At 35.8% G+C, this 19862-nt stretch overlaps 1 protein-coding gene across 1 annotated transcript in view; it reads right to left on the minus strand.

Annotated features, from left to right (window-relative positions):
• TSHR (thyroid stimulating hormone receptor) overlaps nucleotides 1-13151 on the minus strand; it is a 149201-nt gene extending 136050 nt beyond the window's left edge. Inside the window, exons 1-2 of the mRNA XM_051977467.1 lie at nucleotides 12890-13151; nucleotides 12176-12384 (exon numbers count right to left, since the gene is read on the minus strand). Of these exons, the coding sequence (XP_051833427.1) occupies nucleotides 12176-12345 (170 nt within the window). The 5' untranslated portion in view covers nucleotides 12346-12384; nucleotides 12890-13151. The remainder of the gene's footprint in view (nucleotides 1-12175; nucleotides 12385-12889) is intronic.
• Between the last annotated feature and the right edge of the window lie 6711 nt (nucleotides 13152-19862).

Consider the following 19862-nt stretch of genomic DNA (forward strand, 5'->3'; position numbering starts at 1 on the left):
CTGCTGCTCCTAAAGCTCCTGGCTCCCACCGAGGAAGAGGCCATGACAGCTAGCAGATGATACTGAGGAGGGAGGGAAACTGTTCTCTTTACTGAAATTGTGTTCCCTTTCAGAGTCTCAGCCCCTCCTGGGGAAGGCATATCTCCCAGATAAGTTATTTTTCTGGGATGCCAGAGCCTTTGATTCAATTAGAAATCCTGGTCAAAAAGCACCCCTTTAAAGTGTTGTTAATTCCAATAGGAGATCTGGGCAGGAAACTGATAAGAATCTAAGCCTGGGAACTCTGGCTCCAGAAGCCCCAAGATTCCTTTAAAAAAAGGCAGTATCTGGACCAGCTCCTTGCGGAAGACCTTAGGTAGTTTGCTCAGCTGCTAGAACCTTTCTGCCTGCTGAGAAAGCATTCTTAGTGCCGAATTCCATTTCCCTATTAGTCTTTGCTACTATAGAAGTCAGTCTCTTAGAAAATTGATTTCTGTCCAAGAATAAACTTTCATTTTGCAATTAATAATTCGGAAATAAGTGAATTCTTTTACTTTTAAACCTGTGGCCAATTAAAGGGGATATTTTAACAACTCTCTTATTGCCACTAACCTCATGACCACCAGGAATTGAGGGCATTCAAACTTCATCAATACAACTAAGGCAGAATCACAGACATTGTGGGCCAAAGGCAGGAACTGAACCAGATCTTGTTGGGCTATTGCCTTAGAGGCAAATAGATGTTACAATAACGAGAGCCTGTGAATGGAATCAGAAAGACCTGACTGAAATCAAACACTAACTATTTGTATGGCTCTCCGCAAGTCATTTAATCTCTTATCTTCCTGAGTTTCCTTATAGGCAATATGAAGATCATAGTAGCACCTATCTTGTAGGCTTTTCCAAGGATCAAAAGAGATATTTTAAAAGTATTTAGCACAATGCCATGCACATAACAGGTACTTACCAAATATCTTATTTCTTCCTGACTCCAAGGCCAGCATTCTGTCCTTTTTTTCCAGACTGGTAAAGTTCACTGCATTTTATTTAAATAAAACTTAAGGTAATTCCTTTATCTAGAACTTTATATATAGTAGATGTTTAATAAATATTTGTGAAGTATTTTTTAAAGAAACCTTAGCTCTGTAAACTTGCATTAATGAATTTGGAATAGAATATTAGATTTACTAGAACCAAGTTTTTTTCCAACTATGTTGGACAGCAAAAAATTTTCTATAATTTTGAGTTTGGTGTCATTTTTTTCTCTGAAGAGTGAAACTGTATTCACTATAGCCCCCTAATAAATAAAGACAATGGAAAACAATTTTATGCCCATTTTGTGGATTAAAATTAAATATGTGATGACTAGCCCAAAATCACATGACAAAGCAAACTAGATTAGAATTAAGTTGCAATACAGAGGTAAAGCAACATATATAATTGCCATTCACATAGTAAAAAAGTCAGTTCCAAGTATGCAGTGCATAGACTAGGCACATTTTACTTTTATGTGGCGTCAAGCATCTGTTTTTCCTTTTCTGCAATTTTCTCCCTTCCTGGGATAAAAGAGAAAACCACTTTTTTTTTTTTTTTTTACCTGATTTAGATACATCTTAAAAGTAGAAAACAAAACTCAAAACTTTACTATATTTGGCAAATACATGTTTACCTCTGAACTGTCTGGGTTTTTTTCCCCTGTGGAAGTAATTTCTTCAGCATTATTTAAGCACCTTCCATTGTTACAGAAACCTGTAGGGGCCAGGGTTTTATGGAATTCTTTTGCGTTTCATGTGGTACATTTCAGAATTGCTGGCTTTGCTGTCTTGGATTCCAAACACTAGGAATGGTTGTAAAATGGCAACCTCATTATGCTCCATGGGAAGGCCAGCTAGCATTTGATACGGGATCTGGGAAGTCAGGAAACCCTGCCAGATCTTTCAGCCAAAGTTTGACACAATGCAGATATGTTTTTGGTAGAAATTTTGTGGGATCTTTTGGGACAGATTCCTATTTGATTTCTAGTTTCTTCACTGTAATGATGACAACTTTATTGGGGGAGAAAAGTCCTTACAAGAAGCTAGGAAATTATTTTAAAAAACAACAAAAATTTGGCAAGTCTCCTGTTCTCTCAATCAAACTTTTAATCCTCAAACTGAACAGCTGTTTGTCTGGTCACTGCTTGGATTTCTGCCCTTTACAAATTGATGTAATAAACACACCAAGGCTTAAAATCAAGACAAGTCTCAAAATCTCAGATCTGTTACTGTTTTAGGATAGGATTGAAGAAAAAGCAACTGCAAAGTAAACTCTTGGTTGATATGCAAGAAAGAATATTGTGGGGGGCAGGGTTGGTTTGTTCTCATTGGGTTTGTTCACCAATAGTTACAAAAAGCATCCAGTCTCTACTGGATACATAATCTTTGATGGGAATGTCATCTCTGTTAGAAGAATATTTACTAGACATGCAGTTTCTGCTAAAAACTACTAGACAGTGTTTCACCAGCTCCATAGCTGCTAGTGTTCACTTTCATATGTACTTTGTATATGAGTATGTAATTTTTTCCTACTTTCAGCTTCTAGCTTCAATGGAGGTGCTATCAAGATTAGGTTTGAGCACTATTATTACTTGAAATCCAGAGACATTTTTACATATCTTTGAGAAAAATGAAAGCTTTAACACAACCAGTTAGTCATCAGATCAAGGTAAAAAAAGCCTTTAATGCAGGAGCAAAAGTAGAGGAACTTATATAACTTTCTCAAGTAATTTACCCATAAAAGGAAAGAGAAATAAAGAACAAAAGCTATTGATAACTATGGATATAGATCAAGTAAGGATGTGTTTTTTAAGGATGTGGAAGACAGGGAGCTATTAATAATAGCAGCTTACATTTATATAGCGTTTATGTGCCAGACACTATGATAAGTACTTTATAATTATTTCATTATAACCAGAAAGATGCTATTGTAATTCCCATTTTATAGATAAGAAAATGGAGAAAATTAAGTTAAATGACTTGACCAGGGTCACATATCTAATGTCTGAAGCCATATTTGAACACAAGTCTTCTTGAATACAGGGAGTATGTGGCAATAGGGCACACATGTGGAAGATCACACCCCTAAGAATCATGTGTGGCCAGAATACATGTGTAGAGGGGTAACATCCTTCTAAATCTACAGAATTGTAGGTATCTTCTGGTAAGGTTCTCTGTCAACTATATGGTCTCTGCTGCATTGTAATCATTGTAATCATGGTATATATGCTAGGTGTTGCTCAATACTGGTTTTGTGTGGTCATTGGTGGACAGTGTTCTGTTGATTCAGGAATCACAGATGGTTGCTGTCATGTTTGAAACCACTGGGCAAGCTTAGTGACCCAATGGATAGAGAGCTGGACCCTTCTCCAGCCAGGAAGTCCTGAGTTCAAATATGACCTTAGACACTTATCGACTGTGTGACCTTAGGCAAATCACTTTGTGTGCCTCAGTTTTCTCAACTATAAAATGAGTGGGAATAATAATAGCATTTACCTCATTGTTGTGAGGATCAAGTGAGTTAATATTTGTAAAATACTTAGCATGTGCCTGAAACATAGTAAGCACTTAGTAAATGCTTATATCCTTCCTTCTCTCTGCTTCTCACTTACAGTTTCAGTTAGAATTCTCAGATGAGGTACAATTTTTTCCTCATAAAAGAGAGAGTGAGCTCTATCATCTCTTTTCTAGTTTATGTATAAGAGATTATTGCTTTTTTTTTTTGAAAGTCAAATCCCTCACACACCTAGTAAATAGACTAAGGAAAAATCATTACCTGCTTTCTTTCTCTGCAGGAGTAACATTTTCAGTTGTAAGAGCATTGATTGTGATATGTTTTTCCTCTCCAAAACTAAGTCTTATGCCTCGGTGCCAAGTTCTTTGCAATATAATCTAAATCCCAGCTTCTTAAACTGTGGGTTATGACCCATAAGGGGTCTCATAACTTAATGTAGGGGTAGTGAATTCATGCTTTATTATCGGTAAATATGTGATTTGTATGCCTATATACCCAGAGTAGTAAAATTTTTTTTTCTTTGTCCACAAGCAGAAAAAAATTTAAGAAACCCTGATCTAAATGACAAAATTTTCAACTTCAAGATTCTTTTAACCTCCCAAAAGGGAGGTTAAAGGGAAGCAAGAGAGGAGAAGGAAAGATGATATAGCGGTTTTTTTTTGTTTTTTGTTTTTGATATTTTGCCCTTTCTTTCAAAACTTTGTTTCAAATACTTTGGACTTTGAGCTCTACCTTACAAGTATCTAGACTTGAACCCTAAAAACACATAGATATGAGTTAATAGAAATGGGTTAGTAGTGCCGGACTTAATATTAGATTTGGGTCACAAAACACTTTATAAAATCAAAATTTTAAACTACTAATTTGAAAAACAGTTTATATTTAGTGACATGTATGAAATACTTATTCAAGGCATGGGACAAATTATAAGATAATCATCACAATACTATTTAAAAAAATCCCTGCCACTATCAAGGCATCTTTTCATAAACTTTCAAATAAAAATACAAATAAAATTCTTTTTTTTTTTGGCTAGCTATCTAGATAATAGTTGAAATTAACTGTGTATCTGTTGTCATTTCTGATAAATTTTTTTCTTAAGTTTGCCCCCCAAATCTGCTAAAAGTCATGCAAAACTCTAAAATTAATTCCTCTTATAGTCATGCTAAAACTACATAACTTTGAAATGATTAATTGGTCATTTCAGAATAGTAACTCACAAACGTTTTTTGATTTTTGATATTTAGTGGGAAGAATTTTAAGCTTTTGTATACATAGCTTGGGGTACTCTTAAAAAATATAGTGACCAGTATTGAGCCTAAATATTTCCCTCACATAAGCAATATTAAGAGGGGAAGGAAGAAAGATATAATTCTGGTATAATTAGATGGTGTAGTACATAGAGCAATGGGTTTGGAATCAGGAAGAGTCATCTTCCTGAATTCAAATCTAGCCTCCAACATGTCCAGCTGTGTGACCCTGGACAAGTCACTTAATTCTGCTTCAGTTTTTTCATCTGTAACATGAGCTGGAGAAAGAAATAGTAAATCACTTCAACATCTTTGCCAAGAAAACCTCAAATGGGATCACAAAGGGTTGGACACAAGTGAAATGATTCAACAAGAGACTTAATTCTAGCCTGGTTACCAACCTTTGAGGAGAACAAAACAGATAGTCTTGAGGTCTCAACCTCTTGCTTCCCTCTTGGACAGAATCAAAATCTCCCTCAGAGAGGAGTGGGTAGAAGAGTCTAGAGATATCTATTCATATCTCCCTGTGAGCCACATGTGACCCATTTATTCACATGGGCAACATGTATCCTCCACAAAGCAGGAGATGATGCCTTTATTCCTCTCTGGATTCCATGCCTGGTTGTCTAGACAGATTTTCTGCACCATGCCCCTATTAGGTATCTTCTTTTCACCCCATCTCCTTTCAGCTTTCTTATATATGCTGTCTTCTTTCATTACAATGTAAGCTCCTTAAAGTGCCCACATGTGCTAGAATATTTGTTGCAACCCTTTTTATGGTGGCAAGGAACTGGAAACTGAGTGGATGCCCATCAGCTGATGAATGGCTGAATAAATTATGGTATATGAATGTTATGGAATATTATTGTTCTGTAAGAAACAATCAGCATAGGGGCAGCGAGGTGGCTCAGTGGATAGAGCACTAGCCCTGAAGTCAGGAGGACCTGAATTCAAATTTGATCTCAGACACTTCCTAGATCCTGAGCAAGTCACTTAACCCCAATTGCCTCAGGAAAAAAAAAAGACATTAAAAAAAAAAAAAAGAAAAGAAACAATCAGCATGATTTTAGAGAAGCCTGGAGAGACTTGCATGAACTGATGATGAGTGAAGTGAGTAGAACCAAGAGAATGTTGTACACATTAACAGCAAGATTATATAATGATCAATTCTGATGGACATGGCTTTTCCCAACAATGTGATGATTCAGGCCAATTTCATCATATTTGTGATGGAGAGAGCCTTCTGCACCAGAGAGAGGACCGTGGGGACTGAGGGTGGACCACCACATAGTATTTTCACTTTGTTGTTGTTTTCTTGCATTTTGTTTCCTTTCTCACTTTTTCCTTTTTGATCTAATTTTTCTTGTGCATCATGATAAATGTGGAAATATAGAAGAATTGCACATGTTTAAGAATTGGATTACTTGCTATCTAGGGGAGGAGATAGGGAGAAGGAAAGGAGAAAAAATGGAACACAAGATTTTGCAAGGGTGTATGCTGAAAATAATTTATGCATATGTTTTGAAAATAACAAGTTTTATATTAAAAATAGAAAAATAAAGAGGGTTGGGAGCAGGATTCATATTGATTTAGCAAGGAATTTAGCTTTTACTATAAAACAAACAAACAAAAAATCAATGTAACCTCCCTGAGAGTAGAGAATGTCTTTCTGCTTATTTTTTTATTCATAACACACAGCTTAGCAAAGTGTCTGGTACATACTAAGTGCTTTAATAAATGTTTCTTGACTTGCTGTAAGACACGGAACACTACAGTTTGAGAAGATTTAAATTGTGAGTCAACCAAATTGTGAGTCAATTAGTAATAGAGAAGGACATGGTAGACATGAATAATTTGCAATATATCATCAATGAAGAATTCTACAGAAGTAGCATAAAGAATCACCCAATATATTTCATTAACTGGAAATAAAAAAGGACAGTGATATAAAGACAGTTGAAGATAAACACTGGATAACCTGGGGATATTTAGATGGTTCAGTGAATAAAGCACTGGGCCTTGAGGCAGGACCTGAGTTCAAATGCATCCTCAAACACTTACTAGCTGTTTTACTCTGGACAAATCACTTAATGCTGTCCACTGAAAAAAGAGATGGCAAACCATTGCAATATCTTTGCCATGAAAATCCCTGAAAATGGACAGTATTAGTTTGCTAATGGTCCACTGAGTCACAAAGAATAGACTACCTAGATATTTCGTTAATACCTACACAATGAAGAAATGAAATAAAGTAAGTCTCAAAAGAACTGAAGATGAAGAATGGGAGATCCTTTCATGTCAGAGTGTGGAAGTAGGAGTCTCAGAGGTTAAAGAGAGAGAGAGAGAGAGAGGAATCAATTCACATTTCATTGACAAGATGGCACCTTACCTAGACTTATAAAAAAGAGAAGGATTTCAATAGATGGGTCAGAAAAGTCATTGGGAATATTTCCAAAGAATTGTTGGACAACATGGACCACATTCTAGGCATTCCATTGGAAATTGGAGAGAATAATTACAGATCTTTTATAGACCCCCACCCCTCTGTAGAATATAAATCTACATGCATAATATTTGCAGAAGCTTTATTCAAGGATCTTTTTGAAAAATATTTCTTTCCTTTCATGTTATTTGTGACTGTTATTTGATAGTATTCTTAAAAGAGAACCAGGGAGAATGGTGAAAACAAAGCTATGTGAGCTGCTAGGGAAAAGGATGATAAGCAGTTAGGTAGATAAAGCATAGGAGTTGAAGTCAGGAAGACTTGAGTTCGAATCCTGCTTTAAACACTTTTTGTGGCTTTCAAGTCACTTAAATTTTTTCTTAGTTTCTTCAGTAGTAAAATGGGGATAATAATAGCACCTATCTTACAGGATTGTTATAAGTATAAAGTGAGTTAACACATATAAAGTGCTTTGTAAAGCACAAATGGATATATAAATGCTATTATTATTAGGAGAAGAAGGAAGAGAAGGAACATAATGAAAAGGAAGAAAAGCAGGAGGAGAGAACCAACTAGCATGCTGCTTCATCTCTATCCAATCTCATTTAAATGATCCCATGTTATGATGTCTGACCTATTCTGACTCCTTGTAAACAAGAAATGAGAACAAATTTCCTAGATACAGAGTTGTCAAAACACTTAGATGAAAGTGAAAGAAAAATCAATAATCTAAATAATTTTTCTATGAAATGCCAGATACTTGGTATATTTGAAACATTTAAAGGACTAATTCAACTTTTTGATGTTTAATTGAATATTAACCTTGCATAAATGTTGTTGTTCAGTTCTTTCACTTGTGTCCAGCTCTTCATGACCTCATTTGGGATTTTCTTGGCAAAGATACTGGAGTGGTTTGCCATTCCTTCTCTAGCTTACTTCACAGATGAGGAAACTAAGGCAAACAGCTTTAAGTGACCTGTCGGAAGTCAAACAGCTAACAAGATTCTGAATCCAGGCCTATCGTTCTATCTATATTATCATCTAATTGCATCCTCTTCCCCCAACATATCCTATCTACCGAGGTGCTAAACTTAATCCTGGGTAAAGAAACTTGCACACAAGAAATAGTATAAAAAGGAGGTGGAATGGTTGTGTAGCAAGGCTGAGGGAATAATAAATGAGACATGCCATATTCTTCTGATATTCTCTATAAAAACACCTAGAAATAGGGATTTAAAATCTTTGGGGGGGGGTGGGCATTGTAATAGACATTTTGGCATTGTGGCAAAGTCTAGGGATCTCTGAATAATGTTTTAAAATATTTAATTTAGTTTAATTAGTTTATTATATTAATAATAATTATGTTATCAATATTATGTATTAATTATATTAATTGTCAATTATGATGTGTATAATACACATATATCATATGATGTAATTATATTAATATAATTTAATTTAAATATAAGGAAACTAATTATATTGAAATATATTTATCAATAAAAATTCTCAGAACCCAGATTAAGAACCCTTACTCTACAGCAAAATATATAGCATATTAGAGCTTATGGTAAAATGTAGACAAGAATCACACAAGAAGAAAAGATATAGTGGGTTTCAGTGTGCATTACCAAAAGGAGGATCAATATAAATAAGATCAAAGATCCACTGAAATACTGGATTATTAGAAACTTGGCCTATTTAGGCATAGATTGAATAATCAGGACCTTGCCACAGGTCTGTGATTCCTACCTCCCCACTTCAAATCTTCAAAAGTATTTTGTGTTATCAAGAACAGACTTTATTGCCTTATTCTAGAACAGTTGAGGCCACTTTATGCTGGAATTTCTGTTTTAATCTATCTTCTATATATCTCCTGTTGATTCTACATCTATAGAGTAGCCTACATTCACTGAGCTCACAATGCAGTGGAACCCACAGTCCCAAAAATACTTTCCTCTATCTCTGAAACCCATTAATTCCATCCATTATCTCTCAAAATTGCTGCACAACCAGTCCACCTCCTTTTTTATACCAATTTTTTGGGTATAAGTGCCTTTACCCAGGATTGTTTAGCACCTATACAGGGGTGTGTGTGTGTGTGTGTGTGTGTGTGTGTGTGTACAATTAAGTGACAGAGTAGAAAACATCATGAATTTCTTTTCTCTGTTAGCTTTGACATACATCACCTAAAATAATCTGGGTAGGAAAATGACTAAAAATGACAAAAAGTTCAAATAGAGTAAACTTTACTAATTCAGAAAAAAGTTAAACTCTTAATTTATTTTTTTCCCAAAATGTGAAATAAATTGAATTCAATTATAAGTATCTTGAGAACAGGTACCAGAAAAAGGAATTTCCTGTTAGGTGACAGGATAGAAAAGAATCTGCACTTTAACTAGGATGCACCATCATTCCTATTATTATCCATATTATCTAGCACAACATAGGCTTAATAATTGTTTGTTGAATTAATGGGTGTTCATCTAGTTAAACTAAAATGAAAATACTTTATTTCTTCTGATCATTGTCAGTCACCAGACACCATGTTGAAACTCCATCCTGACATTCAAATTGGAAATGGAATATTCATTTATAGAAAGCTAAAGGACCCAGAGATTTGGGGAAATAAAATATTCAAATTTCTGAATTTTCAGAGACTAAAACATCAAAGTTTTACTATATAATATGTTATATTACCTTGAGTCAATGAAGTTCAATTCTCTTAATGCTATTATGATATTAGAAGCCTCATTGCAGAAAATCTTCAGAGCTGGAACAATTTTATTGAACTGATGACATAAAAAAACCCACTGCCAAAAACCATTGCCATTATCTCTGAATCACATATCAATGGTTTATAACACTAATGTTGGATTAAGTCATTTGGAATCCTTGGCTAAATTTGAAAATCATACTCTTTATGTGTTATTGTCTAATCTAGATCTGAGTGAATAAATTCAAAAAGACATGGATCCAAATCCCACCTCTGACTTTTGCTAGTTATGTGGCCATAGAAAAACCACTTAACATCTTTGAGCCTCAGTTTTCTTTTCTATAGAAGGGGATGCCTTCCTCACAGAGTTATTATGTGACTCAAATAAAATAATGGATACAGAGTGCTTTACAAATCTTTAAATGTCAGTTATGATGTATATGTAATATAAATATATAAATCACTTTAAGAGTTGCAAAGTGCCTTACATATATTGGCTATCCCAAAAATCTTAGTGCATTTCAAGCTTTAAGAGATGACTAAGACATTTGTGGTCCTGGGCAAGTCACTTAAACTGGTTTGCCTCAGTCTCCATATATGTTAAATGTGCTGTAGAAAAGGATGTGTCAAATCACACTGTCTTTGCCATGAAAATCCCAAATGGAGTTGCAAAGAATTGAATAGACTGAAATGGCTGAACAAAAACAAAAGACTTTTGGGACATCTTGAATTGCTTCATCTGATCCTAATTATAGGCCCATGAAGCATGCAGTACAGTTTTTATTAGCCCCAATTTACACGTTAGGAAAATCAAGGTCAGTGGAGGGAAATGATTTATTTACAGTCACATAACATTAGGGTAAGATTTGAATTTAAATCCCTTCTGGCTTCAGGGCTACTGTTCCTTCCTATTATTACACTATATGTATATATGTATACAAAGTATTAAAATATGTATCTTCTTACAGCTTTTTTACTATCATATCCTAAGCAGCTGCCTTTTTTTCCCCTTCAGTTCCAGGACTTTGGGACCTTAATACACATGACATTTCCCATTTTAATTATGTCAAATTCCTACTTAAAGATTAATTGAAATGAAAAAAAAATCCAGAAAAATCTATCAAAATAGGTTCATATTCAAAACACAGAAATTCACTCCTATAGTCAATGGTTTTACTCAATTTTAAGATGATTTTCCAACAGTAATTAATCTTTGTTAGACAAACAAAAAAACTTTTCTGTAAATTTCTCTCTGATAAGCTTTATTACTTGCCCTTACATTGTTAAAAAAAAGAAAAAACAACAAACTTTTTTTTCCTCAACACAAAACACTGTTTAAGAAATTAAAGGTTTTTTTTTTTTTTTTAAACCACTAGATCCTCCTGTTTTCAAGGGCTTGTTCTCCATGTAACATTTCAACATTTTTATTCATTGTTTTGAACTTCTGTCAAAGAACTGCTGGACATTTTCCAAACAGATTAAACATGTCTATCATCATGTTTCTAATTCAGTAATTTTTTACATATGGGTACCAGATGCATTTTCTCCCCATTTAATATCTTTGGAACTTTAAAGCAACCTGTAACCCGAACCATGAAAAGATTTCAGTGCAGATGCTTAGTGGACACATCTTTTTTTTTTTTTTTTTTTTTCCGCATTGCAAAGCATTCTCTGCTAAACAATAGGTTTCCATGTTCACATACACACACAAATTAAAGATATATTACCAATCGTCCCCCCCAAAAAAAAATTGTTGGTATTTATTCATTACACACTGTTTGGTACAATAAACTATGGAAGCTAGTAGATCAAAAATTAGAATTGGGAGCAGGTAAAACCCCACATTTTAGTTCGCTAGAAAGGATGCTTCTATTTCCACTTAAAAAATATTTTACCTTGTATTATATTGCTGATAACCAAATTACAAACCAAATTTCAAAAAATACGGCGTCAACATTATTTTTAACAAAGCCTATCGATGGTTAGACATTTTATGGTTGTTTTTATAGGATTCACTTGTTCCCAGCGTTAAGCACAATTTTGAAAGTTAATAGCTTGGTTAAACTTGGGTGCTTGGGATTCGACCATCCCCCTCTTCATTTAATCCCTTCAAAAGAGATATCCCTGCCTTGTTTCTGGTTATTTCCACTGGGGAATGGTCTTTCCATTATTCCCCACTCTTTTCAGTTGTTCTCAATATACCAGAGTTGTCCTCCTCCCCTTGTCCCAAGTACTCACAATGTTTGGGTATTCTGAGGCAGTCTGGGAATGAAATGGATGTCCTTGCAGGTAACGCGGAAGTCACTTTCTTGGTAGCACTCACAAACAGGGGAAGGGCACTGCTTCCCTCCCAGGATTGTCCGCAAAAACAGCAGCAACACTAGAAGCGACAGCTGGCACTTCCCCATTTTCCACTGCTACCTCTATTTCTTCATTCCACTGCTCTTCTGCAATCGAATGAGAAAGAGGATAACTTGGAGAAAGAAGATTGAGGAAGAGGTCTCTAGAAAAGCACTGAACCTTCCTTCTCACTACTAAGGAGGTGAGGAGGTAGCTCTTTTCAGGATTCCGCCTCTCTGGGCAGCATTCTCTCAAACTGAAGACTTAGTACTTCCTCTTCTATAGAATCCAAGCACCACCTTATTCTTCTCGCTGACCCCTAATCTTCCACACCGGCTTCAATATTTTCCTGGTCCTTAGACAGCTCTTGCTCTTTTTCTAGGTCTCTCTCGTCCCTCTTTTCAAACTCCCCCACAATCTATCTACAAGCCTTTTCCCCGTTTTTCCTCCTCTTCAAACTCCCATTTCCTTCGCCCTGGAGTCTTTTCTATAAATAATCGGTCCCTGAATCCCAATTAGCATCTTTCCTTATCTTCTAGGCTCCCTTGGACACTATTCTCCTGAGCTCCATCCCCACTCTTTGCTCCTAGGGGGAAAAAAAAATTCCTTTACCTGATTTTCGAGATGCTTCAATACGGTGGGGAGTCGGGCACTATTTCGAACAGGGAGAGCAATTGATCTCTTGGATGAAAATATCTGTATCTTGCTTTTCCTAATTGTCTCAGAGAAGCATCTTCTTGGAGCTGTTAATCCACTAGGTTCCCAGTTTGGGAAAGCACAGGTTGTATTCAGAAGAGCGGTAAGGTCTTTGTAGAGAGCATCCTAGTCTAATCAGAACTTCCTAAACGGTAGTAGAATTCAGCGAAACATTCTGCTCTAAGCAACGGGGGATGAATGATTTAAGAAATCTCTAGCAAGCAGTGCAAATTGCGGAGACTATTTAGGAAACTAGGAGTTTGATGCCATCTGCAGGCAGAAATTGGAAATGCATAAACCCTGGCTTGAGAATCTGAATTCCTAGGATCCCTAAATCTACCTCCTTTTATCAAAGAGGAAATTGAGATGTTGTGGCCCATTACACAGATAATAGAACCAGGATTCGAATTGAAAGTTCTCAGACTTCAAATCTAGAGGCTTTCCGGTGTGATAGGAAAAGTAGTAGATTTGAAGTAAGATAACCTAGGTTCATATCATTTCTGTAACTTTTGCTACATGGCACCTTCAGTGACCTCTCTAAATCTCCATTGTTCAATAATGAAAAGCTGAATGGGATAATGTCTCAGGTTCCTTCCAGTTTTAACTTTGCCATCTACTGGTATCTGTTTATAAATTCTAGCTCTGAAACAATCTTCTATTAGCTCCAGGATTCCATATCATGTCTGCAACCAGCAAATATACGCTAGGCCCTGTAATTCTCAAATTTTAAGTAATAAACAAAAACACCACCCATCAACTAAAAAAGAGTTAAGTGGGGATGCTTGGTTGTCAAGAACACTAGTTACTGCTTAGATAGCCCTCACCTATGCCTTTCAGCTATCCCTTAGCAACAGCTTCACTCACATCAGGGTCAAATAAACCTGCAGAAGAGAAAACAAATAGAATGCAAATTTTCTAGAGACCAATTACTTCAGAGGGAAAATCTTGATCTTTACTCACTAAGCTATTTCCTACCATTTAAAGCTTCTTACTCATGCTTCAAGGCTTTGGTATGGGAAAAACCCAGATTCTGCTATTTTTTTTATACCTCTTTAGGAAGTTTATAAAAACTTCTGTTGTGCTTTTCAGCTTTTAACGCAGGATTCATAAATCAGTAAGGATGTTCCTCTTCCTTAATGAACAGAAGATTCTGTAGTTTTCTGTAATCTTACCTCCAGCTCTAATAAGACTAGATCCAGAGACAATACCTTTCATGTTTCATGTAGCTACAGAGTCCTAGAAATGAACTGGAACCAAGAATTCTTGAAAACCACATAGTGAGTCTACTGAGAAATTTGTTCCAGAACCAGTGTCTGTAACTTATTAACAGTGAGCAATTGAACAATTCAGTTTGTGGATCCCCTTGCTGATAGTACGTTATAGTTCTACATTTTCGATAACAGCCAAAGCTGACATCTTTTGAGTAGAATACTTTCAAAATCTCTGTCTTGGTCTGGCAGGAAGTCCACATCATTGAGAAATGCTCCTTACCTAAAGTTGACAATATTTGTTCAAACTTAAAAAGCTACTAGTATTGTCCTTCCCTAACAAGACATAAAAAATTACCTAAATACTTGTACTTTAACTCTTGAACACTGTTACTTTTCTTCAATGTCACAACTTTTCTACAGCTTTCTTCCACTTCCAAGTGAATGGGACCAGGTGAAAATTTCTCAAAAAGTCTATTAAATGGAATGGGTCAGACCCTAGGCCTAAGCTTCAGGAAGTCATGTGTCCCACAGGGAGTAGACAGCATTGCTTTCCATTGCTTTCCATTGGTCGATGGTAATTTCCTTTTCAGTACATCCATCGAACCCAAGTATTTAACTATTTAACCAAATTCATTGTTTCTGGTTTGAGGCCAGACACCCATGCTGGGAGATGGGAGCCAAGAAGCACTGGTGGGCTTGGACCTCTTCTTGCAAGGACTGAATAACTGCTTCCTGTTTGTATCTGAAGATGCTTCTGAGTAGTCAATTTGGGTAAGGGGGTCTAGCACCTGTCCCACACCATTTATGGGGGCTCATTCCAGGATCTGTGACTTCCTAGAGAGATGGCTGGGGCTCTGATTCAAACAGGGGCCAGGTTGGGTTTTTTCTATCCATTCTTGAAATCAGAACCTCAGTTTCTTTTTCTGTGAAATATGGGCCTAAAGACAGGCATTCAAATACAAAGAGGAGCACAATTCTTTGAAGAAGAAGAAGCCTATGGGCAAGTGAAGTGGCTAGTCAGGTAACTTGTGCCATATAATCCAGAGGTAAGAGGAAGGAGCAGTCCAGAGTTTGGAGCTGCTCTCCTCAGGGCACTGCCTATGGCCTTGGGCTGCATTTAGGCTGAAGGGATCATTAAGGTTTGGTAATCCAAGGTTAAGGAAAAAAAAAAAAAAAACAACTTGTAAATCTAGTAAACCAGAAGGAAGTTCCGATAAACAGCACAGAGCAGGGGTGCTCTGGATGACTGTTGGATAGGGGCAATCCCTCTGGGCTTGGGGATCTGAGTCGAGAAGTTCCGTGTTTTTCAGGATCTCAAACCATAAGATTGGAGCTGTTCTCCTCAGAAGAGGAAGGGGAAGGAGCAGTCCAGATCCAAATCTTTGGAGCAAAAAATCTCAAATACCACCAGAGAATGCACTTGAGATATTATTTTGTGTGGGGAAGGGACAGTCCTCTTCCATGTATTTTTGTCTGTCTGTGTTTGTGTTTTTGTGCAGAATGTCTGTGTCATATCTGTTCTGTGAGCTAGATTTTGTTTAAGAGAAAAAAAAACCTGACTTTTTCCTGGACCCTACCTCTGGCCAAGCTGGGGGAGATAGAAAAAGTTAGCTAAGTTTTGAGAGCCAATGATTAGGAAGTTTGGCAATTGGTCATTTCAAGATTGCAAAGTGCTTAACATAAAACAAATGCTATATAAGTGTTAACTTCTTTGTTGGATTTAATTGCTTCATTTTTGATAATTTATGTGGGTTTTTAGATGTGATCAACATACAATATCAATGTTGAGATAAATGAATTGTATGTGTGTAATTTGGGAAGCAAATTCAACTAAATTAAGGCCTCCACAAGGAGGATAGTACATAGGATAAAGGGATATGTGGGAGGAGGGGTGAGTGAAAGAGAAAGAAAATATGCTCAATCAGTTCAGTGAAATTTGTTATTTGAGATACGGTAGTAAAAGCAGTTTTATACAAATTGTAATCTCTTTGAATTATGTTAACAGAAGATTTAAGAGTTTGGGAACTTTGGGGAAAACAGAAAAGCATTTTTAAAACCTGTCAGCAAACAGCTTAGTCTGCAAACCTTTTCTACTTCATAGAGGAGAAAAAAAAGAACAAAATCCTATCTGGATCAAGTTGGCCTTTTAAAAGTCTGGAGACCTGAGAGTATGTAGCTCTGAATGGGGAGAGGTAAAAGAGAACAAAGAAAACCAATGTCAATCAAAGAAAGTAAATAGACAAGAAGTGAAGAAGAGTCTTTTTCTGGAATTCCTCTTAAATTGTAAATTCATTAAGCTTCTTAAAACTATAAGATTATTACCACTGAAGAATAACTTTTTTGAATTACATAGGTCCCAAAAAAGGAATGAGTTGACTGATAATTGACAATTTTGTTAAGTAGGAACAACTTATAATGATTGGATTTTTCATCAATAATGTTGAGCTTAAGGCCACCTCCTCAGATATGAGTTGTAAATTTTATATGATGAATCTCTTATAATTATATGAGACGATCACTATTAAATGGTATGTCCTAGAATTGTGAGTTTGTTTAAGCACAAGGTCTTAGAAATTTTTGTACAAATATTGAAACATTACTACTGGAAATTTAAATCTGTATTTGACTTCATTTTAGGTTTAAAAAATATGTTATTAAAACAAAGTTCTGGTAGCTTATATTAGGGAGTCATATATTTGCATCCCATAATTAAATGAAGTATGTTGCTTTCCAAAATGTATATTGGGTAATTCGTAAAAATTTTGTCAGCCCTGCTGGACACATGTATATGAAATTAGGTCCAAAGTTATTTAGATATTAGCTATACTGTAAATCTTAAAGTTTAAAAAAATGTGATTAAAAAAAAAAACAAGTGACAAGAAAAATTAATTTGCAAAAGCAATTGATAGTTTGAATGGAACATCTATTTAGAATATCACAAGGTAAAGTACTGATTTTTAAAGTAACTTTTTAATTTGTGCATATTAAAATTGGAAATGACTGGAAATTATATGAGATTCCCGTCCATTTTCATGATAGGCTATGTTATATTTATTTGGCTATCACTTATGAAAATTATAAAATTTGCTAATTAAATTATTTGGGGTTATGGTTGTAATTTTGAAACTTAAAAATGTTAGGTATCATGTGGGTTATGTAGATACCAGATGATGATAAACACCAAAGTTGGGGTGTGAGGAATTCACATTGATTGTTGTTTTTGGCAAAAGGTAGATTTATTATGGAAAGGGGCAAGCTCTTGGTGGAACTTGCCATTTGCCAGGGGAAAGGAGATACCCCATGAGGTTAGGGCATATCCTTGGCTGATGGGCTGGGTCCTGGGAGGACTTGGCACCCAGAAAGAGTTAGCTATAAGGAGGAGAAGTGGGATTAGAAAGTATAGAGTTAGGAGAGATATCACGAGGGGTGTGGGAAGGGGAAAGGGAAAGATCTGTTCACTTGGGATGGTAAAGATTTAATCTACCCTTCCCCCACTAGGTGTGGATGCTTCTTAGATATGAGAGAACAAACCTACTCACTGAAGCTCAACCCCTTTCCCCCCAATTTCTGCCACCCTCTCTTGCTGGTTAAATGAAATTACTTTAACATTGTTTTTATTGTTTAAAGGAATAGCTTACATTTACATGGTGTTAATAATTGAATATTTGTTTTTATTTTTCAAGTCTGTGGTTGTTTTAAGACAAAGTCATTTATGATGCTGTGTCAAAGGTTCTACCACTTAGCAATTCAAGGAACTTCTAAGAGAAGTTTATTAGATTTCTGATTAATTGCAAATTCTCTGAGTTATTTTAAGACCTATTCAGCAAATTATCTAATATTTATTTTAGTTCATAGTGATCTCCTTGTTTAATGAATATGATACAAATATTATCTATAGCTTTCTTGAAGTACTTAGAACAGAATTTTAACCTAATATCCCTGTACTAGTTTTGACTGTCTTGAAGGTGCATTTGATAGGTTAAGCACAATGGTTTGTAAGATTTTTTGGTTTTGTTTTTATATAGACCTGGAGCCCTTGATTGGTGAAAATTGCTATTGAGTTGAAATTTCTTGGGACTATAACTAATATTGTTTTGAGTTTCAAATCTGGATATGATTGCCTGATGGAGCATAAAGTCAGTAACCCACTATTCCAGAGAAATGCCATAAATTATTCAGAAGGATGCTTTCCTGAACTAATACAGGTGGATCTGGGCAGGAGCTGGGAGGACAACCTTAGCCTCTGCTTAAGGTGGGATCCTTCTGAATTAGTTTCCCAGTTCTGTTTCTTTGCTTCCCACCTGATTATTTCTGAATCTGGCTATGGAATATAATTGTTACTGCACGATTGGTTGTCAGAGCTAAGAATGCTTTATCCTGTCATGTATGTGCTCTCAGATTGAGGCCCTGAAGAATCAGTTTTGACTGATTGATTATATTATATTATAATCATGCTCCTGCTTTTTCCTCTTACAGAAAATTTCTATAATCAGAGCAAGTGATCAGTAGAAAACATGAGGCACAATACAAGTATGTAGATGATATCTTGATCTGCAGCCCAGCCCTGGAGGCTTCTCTGACTGCTGCTATAAAATCCTTAACTTTCTTGCTTCTTAGGGAAAGAGTTTCTTTGTCTGAAGGCCCACTTTGCCTAAGTATTTGGCCCATTTCCCACCTCCCTTTTGCTTACTAGGAGATAAAGCACACAATCTTTTTTTTTTTTTTTAATAGTTTTTTATTTACAAAACACATACATGGGTGATTTTTTTCAACATTAACCCTTGCAAAACCATCTATTCTAAATTTCCCCCTTCTTCCCACCACCCTCTAACCTAGATAACAGGTAGTCTAATACATATTAAATATGTTAAAATATATGTTAAATCCAATATATATGTACTTATTTATAGAATTATCTTGCTACACAAGAAAAATCAGATCTAGAAAGGAAAAAAAAAAAACCTGAGAAGGAAAACAAAAATGTAAGCAAACAATAACAGAAAGAGTAAAAATGCTATGTTGTGGTACACACTCAGTTCCCATAGTCCTTTCTCTGGGTGTGGATGACTCTCTTCCTTACTGCACAATTAGAACTTGTTTGAATCAATTCATTGTTTAAGAAAGCCATGTCCATCGGAATTGATCATCATATAGTCTTCTTATTGCCATGTATAATGATCTCCTGGTTCTATTCATTTCACTTAGCATCAGTTCATAAATCTCTCCGGGTCTCTGTGAAATTATCTTGGTGGTCGTTTCTTACAGAACAGTAATATTCCATAGCATTCATATACCACACTTTATTCAGCCATTCTCAGTTTCCAGCCAGTACGAAAAGGGCTGCCACAAACATTTTTGCATATGTGGTTCCCTTTCCCTCTTTTAAGATCTCATTGTGATATAAGCCCAGTAATAACACGAAGCAGACAATCTTATCATGCTCTGATAAGACCAAGATTTTTAAAATCTTGAAAGCTACACTGACCTCTCCCCTGCCTTAGTCCTATCTTTTACACTGTACATTGATGGAAGGTGGGGCCAGGTCTTATGGAGTCTCAACTCAGTCTCTGGAATCTTTGGGGTGACCATCCTGAGGCCTTAGAGCTATCTGTCATAGCCCTTCTAATTGAAGAAGCCCCTAAGCTCATCTTGAGTCAATCTTAAGATTCTGGCTCCAC

This window comes from Antechinus flavipes, chromosome 2 (genome assembly GCF_016432865.1).
Source record: "Antechinus flavipes isolate AdamAnt ecotype Samford, QLD, Australia chromosome 2, AdamAnt_v2, whole genome shotgun sequence".
NCBI classification, from domain to species: Eukaryota; Metazoa; Chordata; class Mammalia; order Dasyuromorphia; family Dasyuridae; genus Antechinus; species Antechinus flavipes.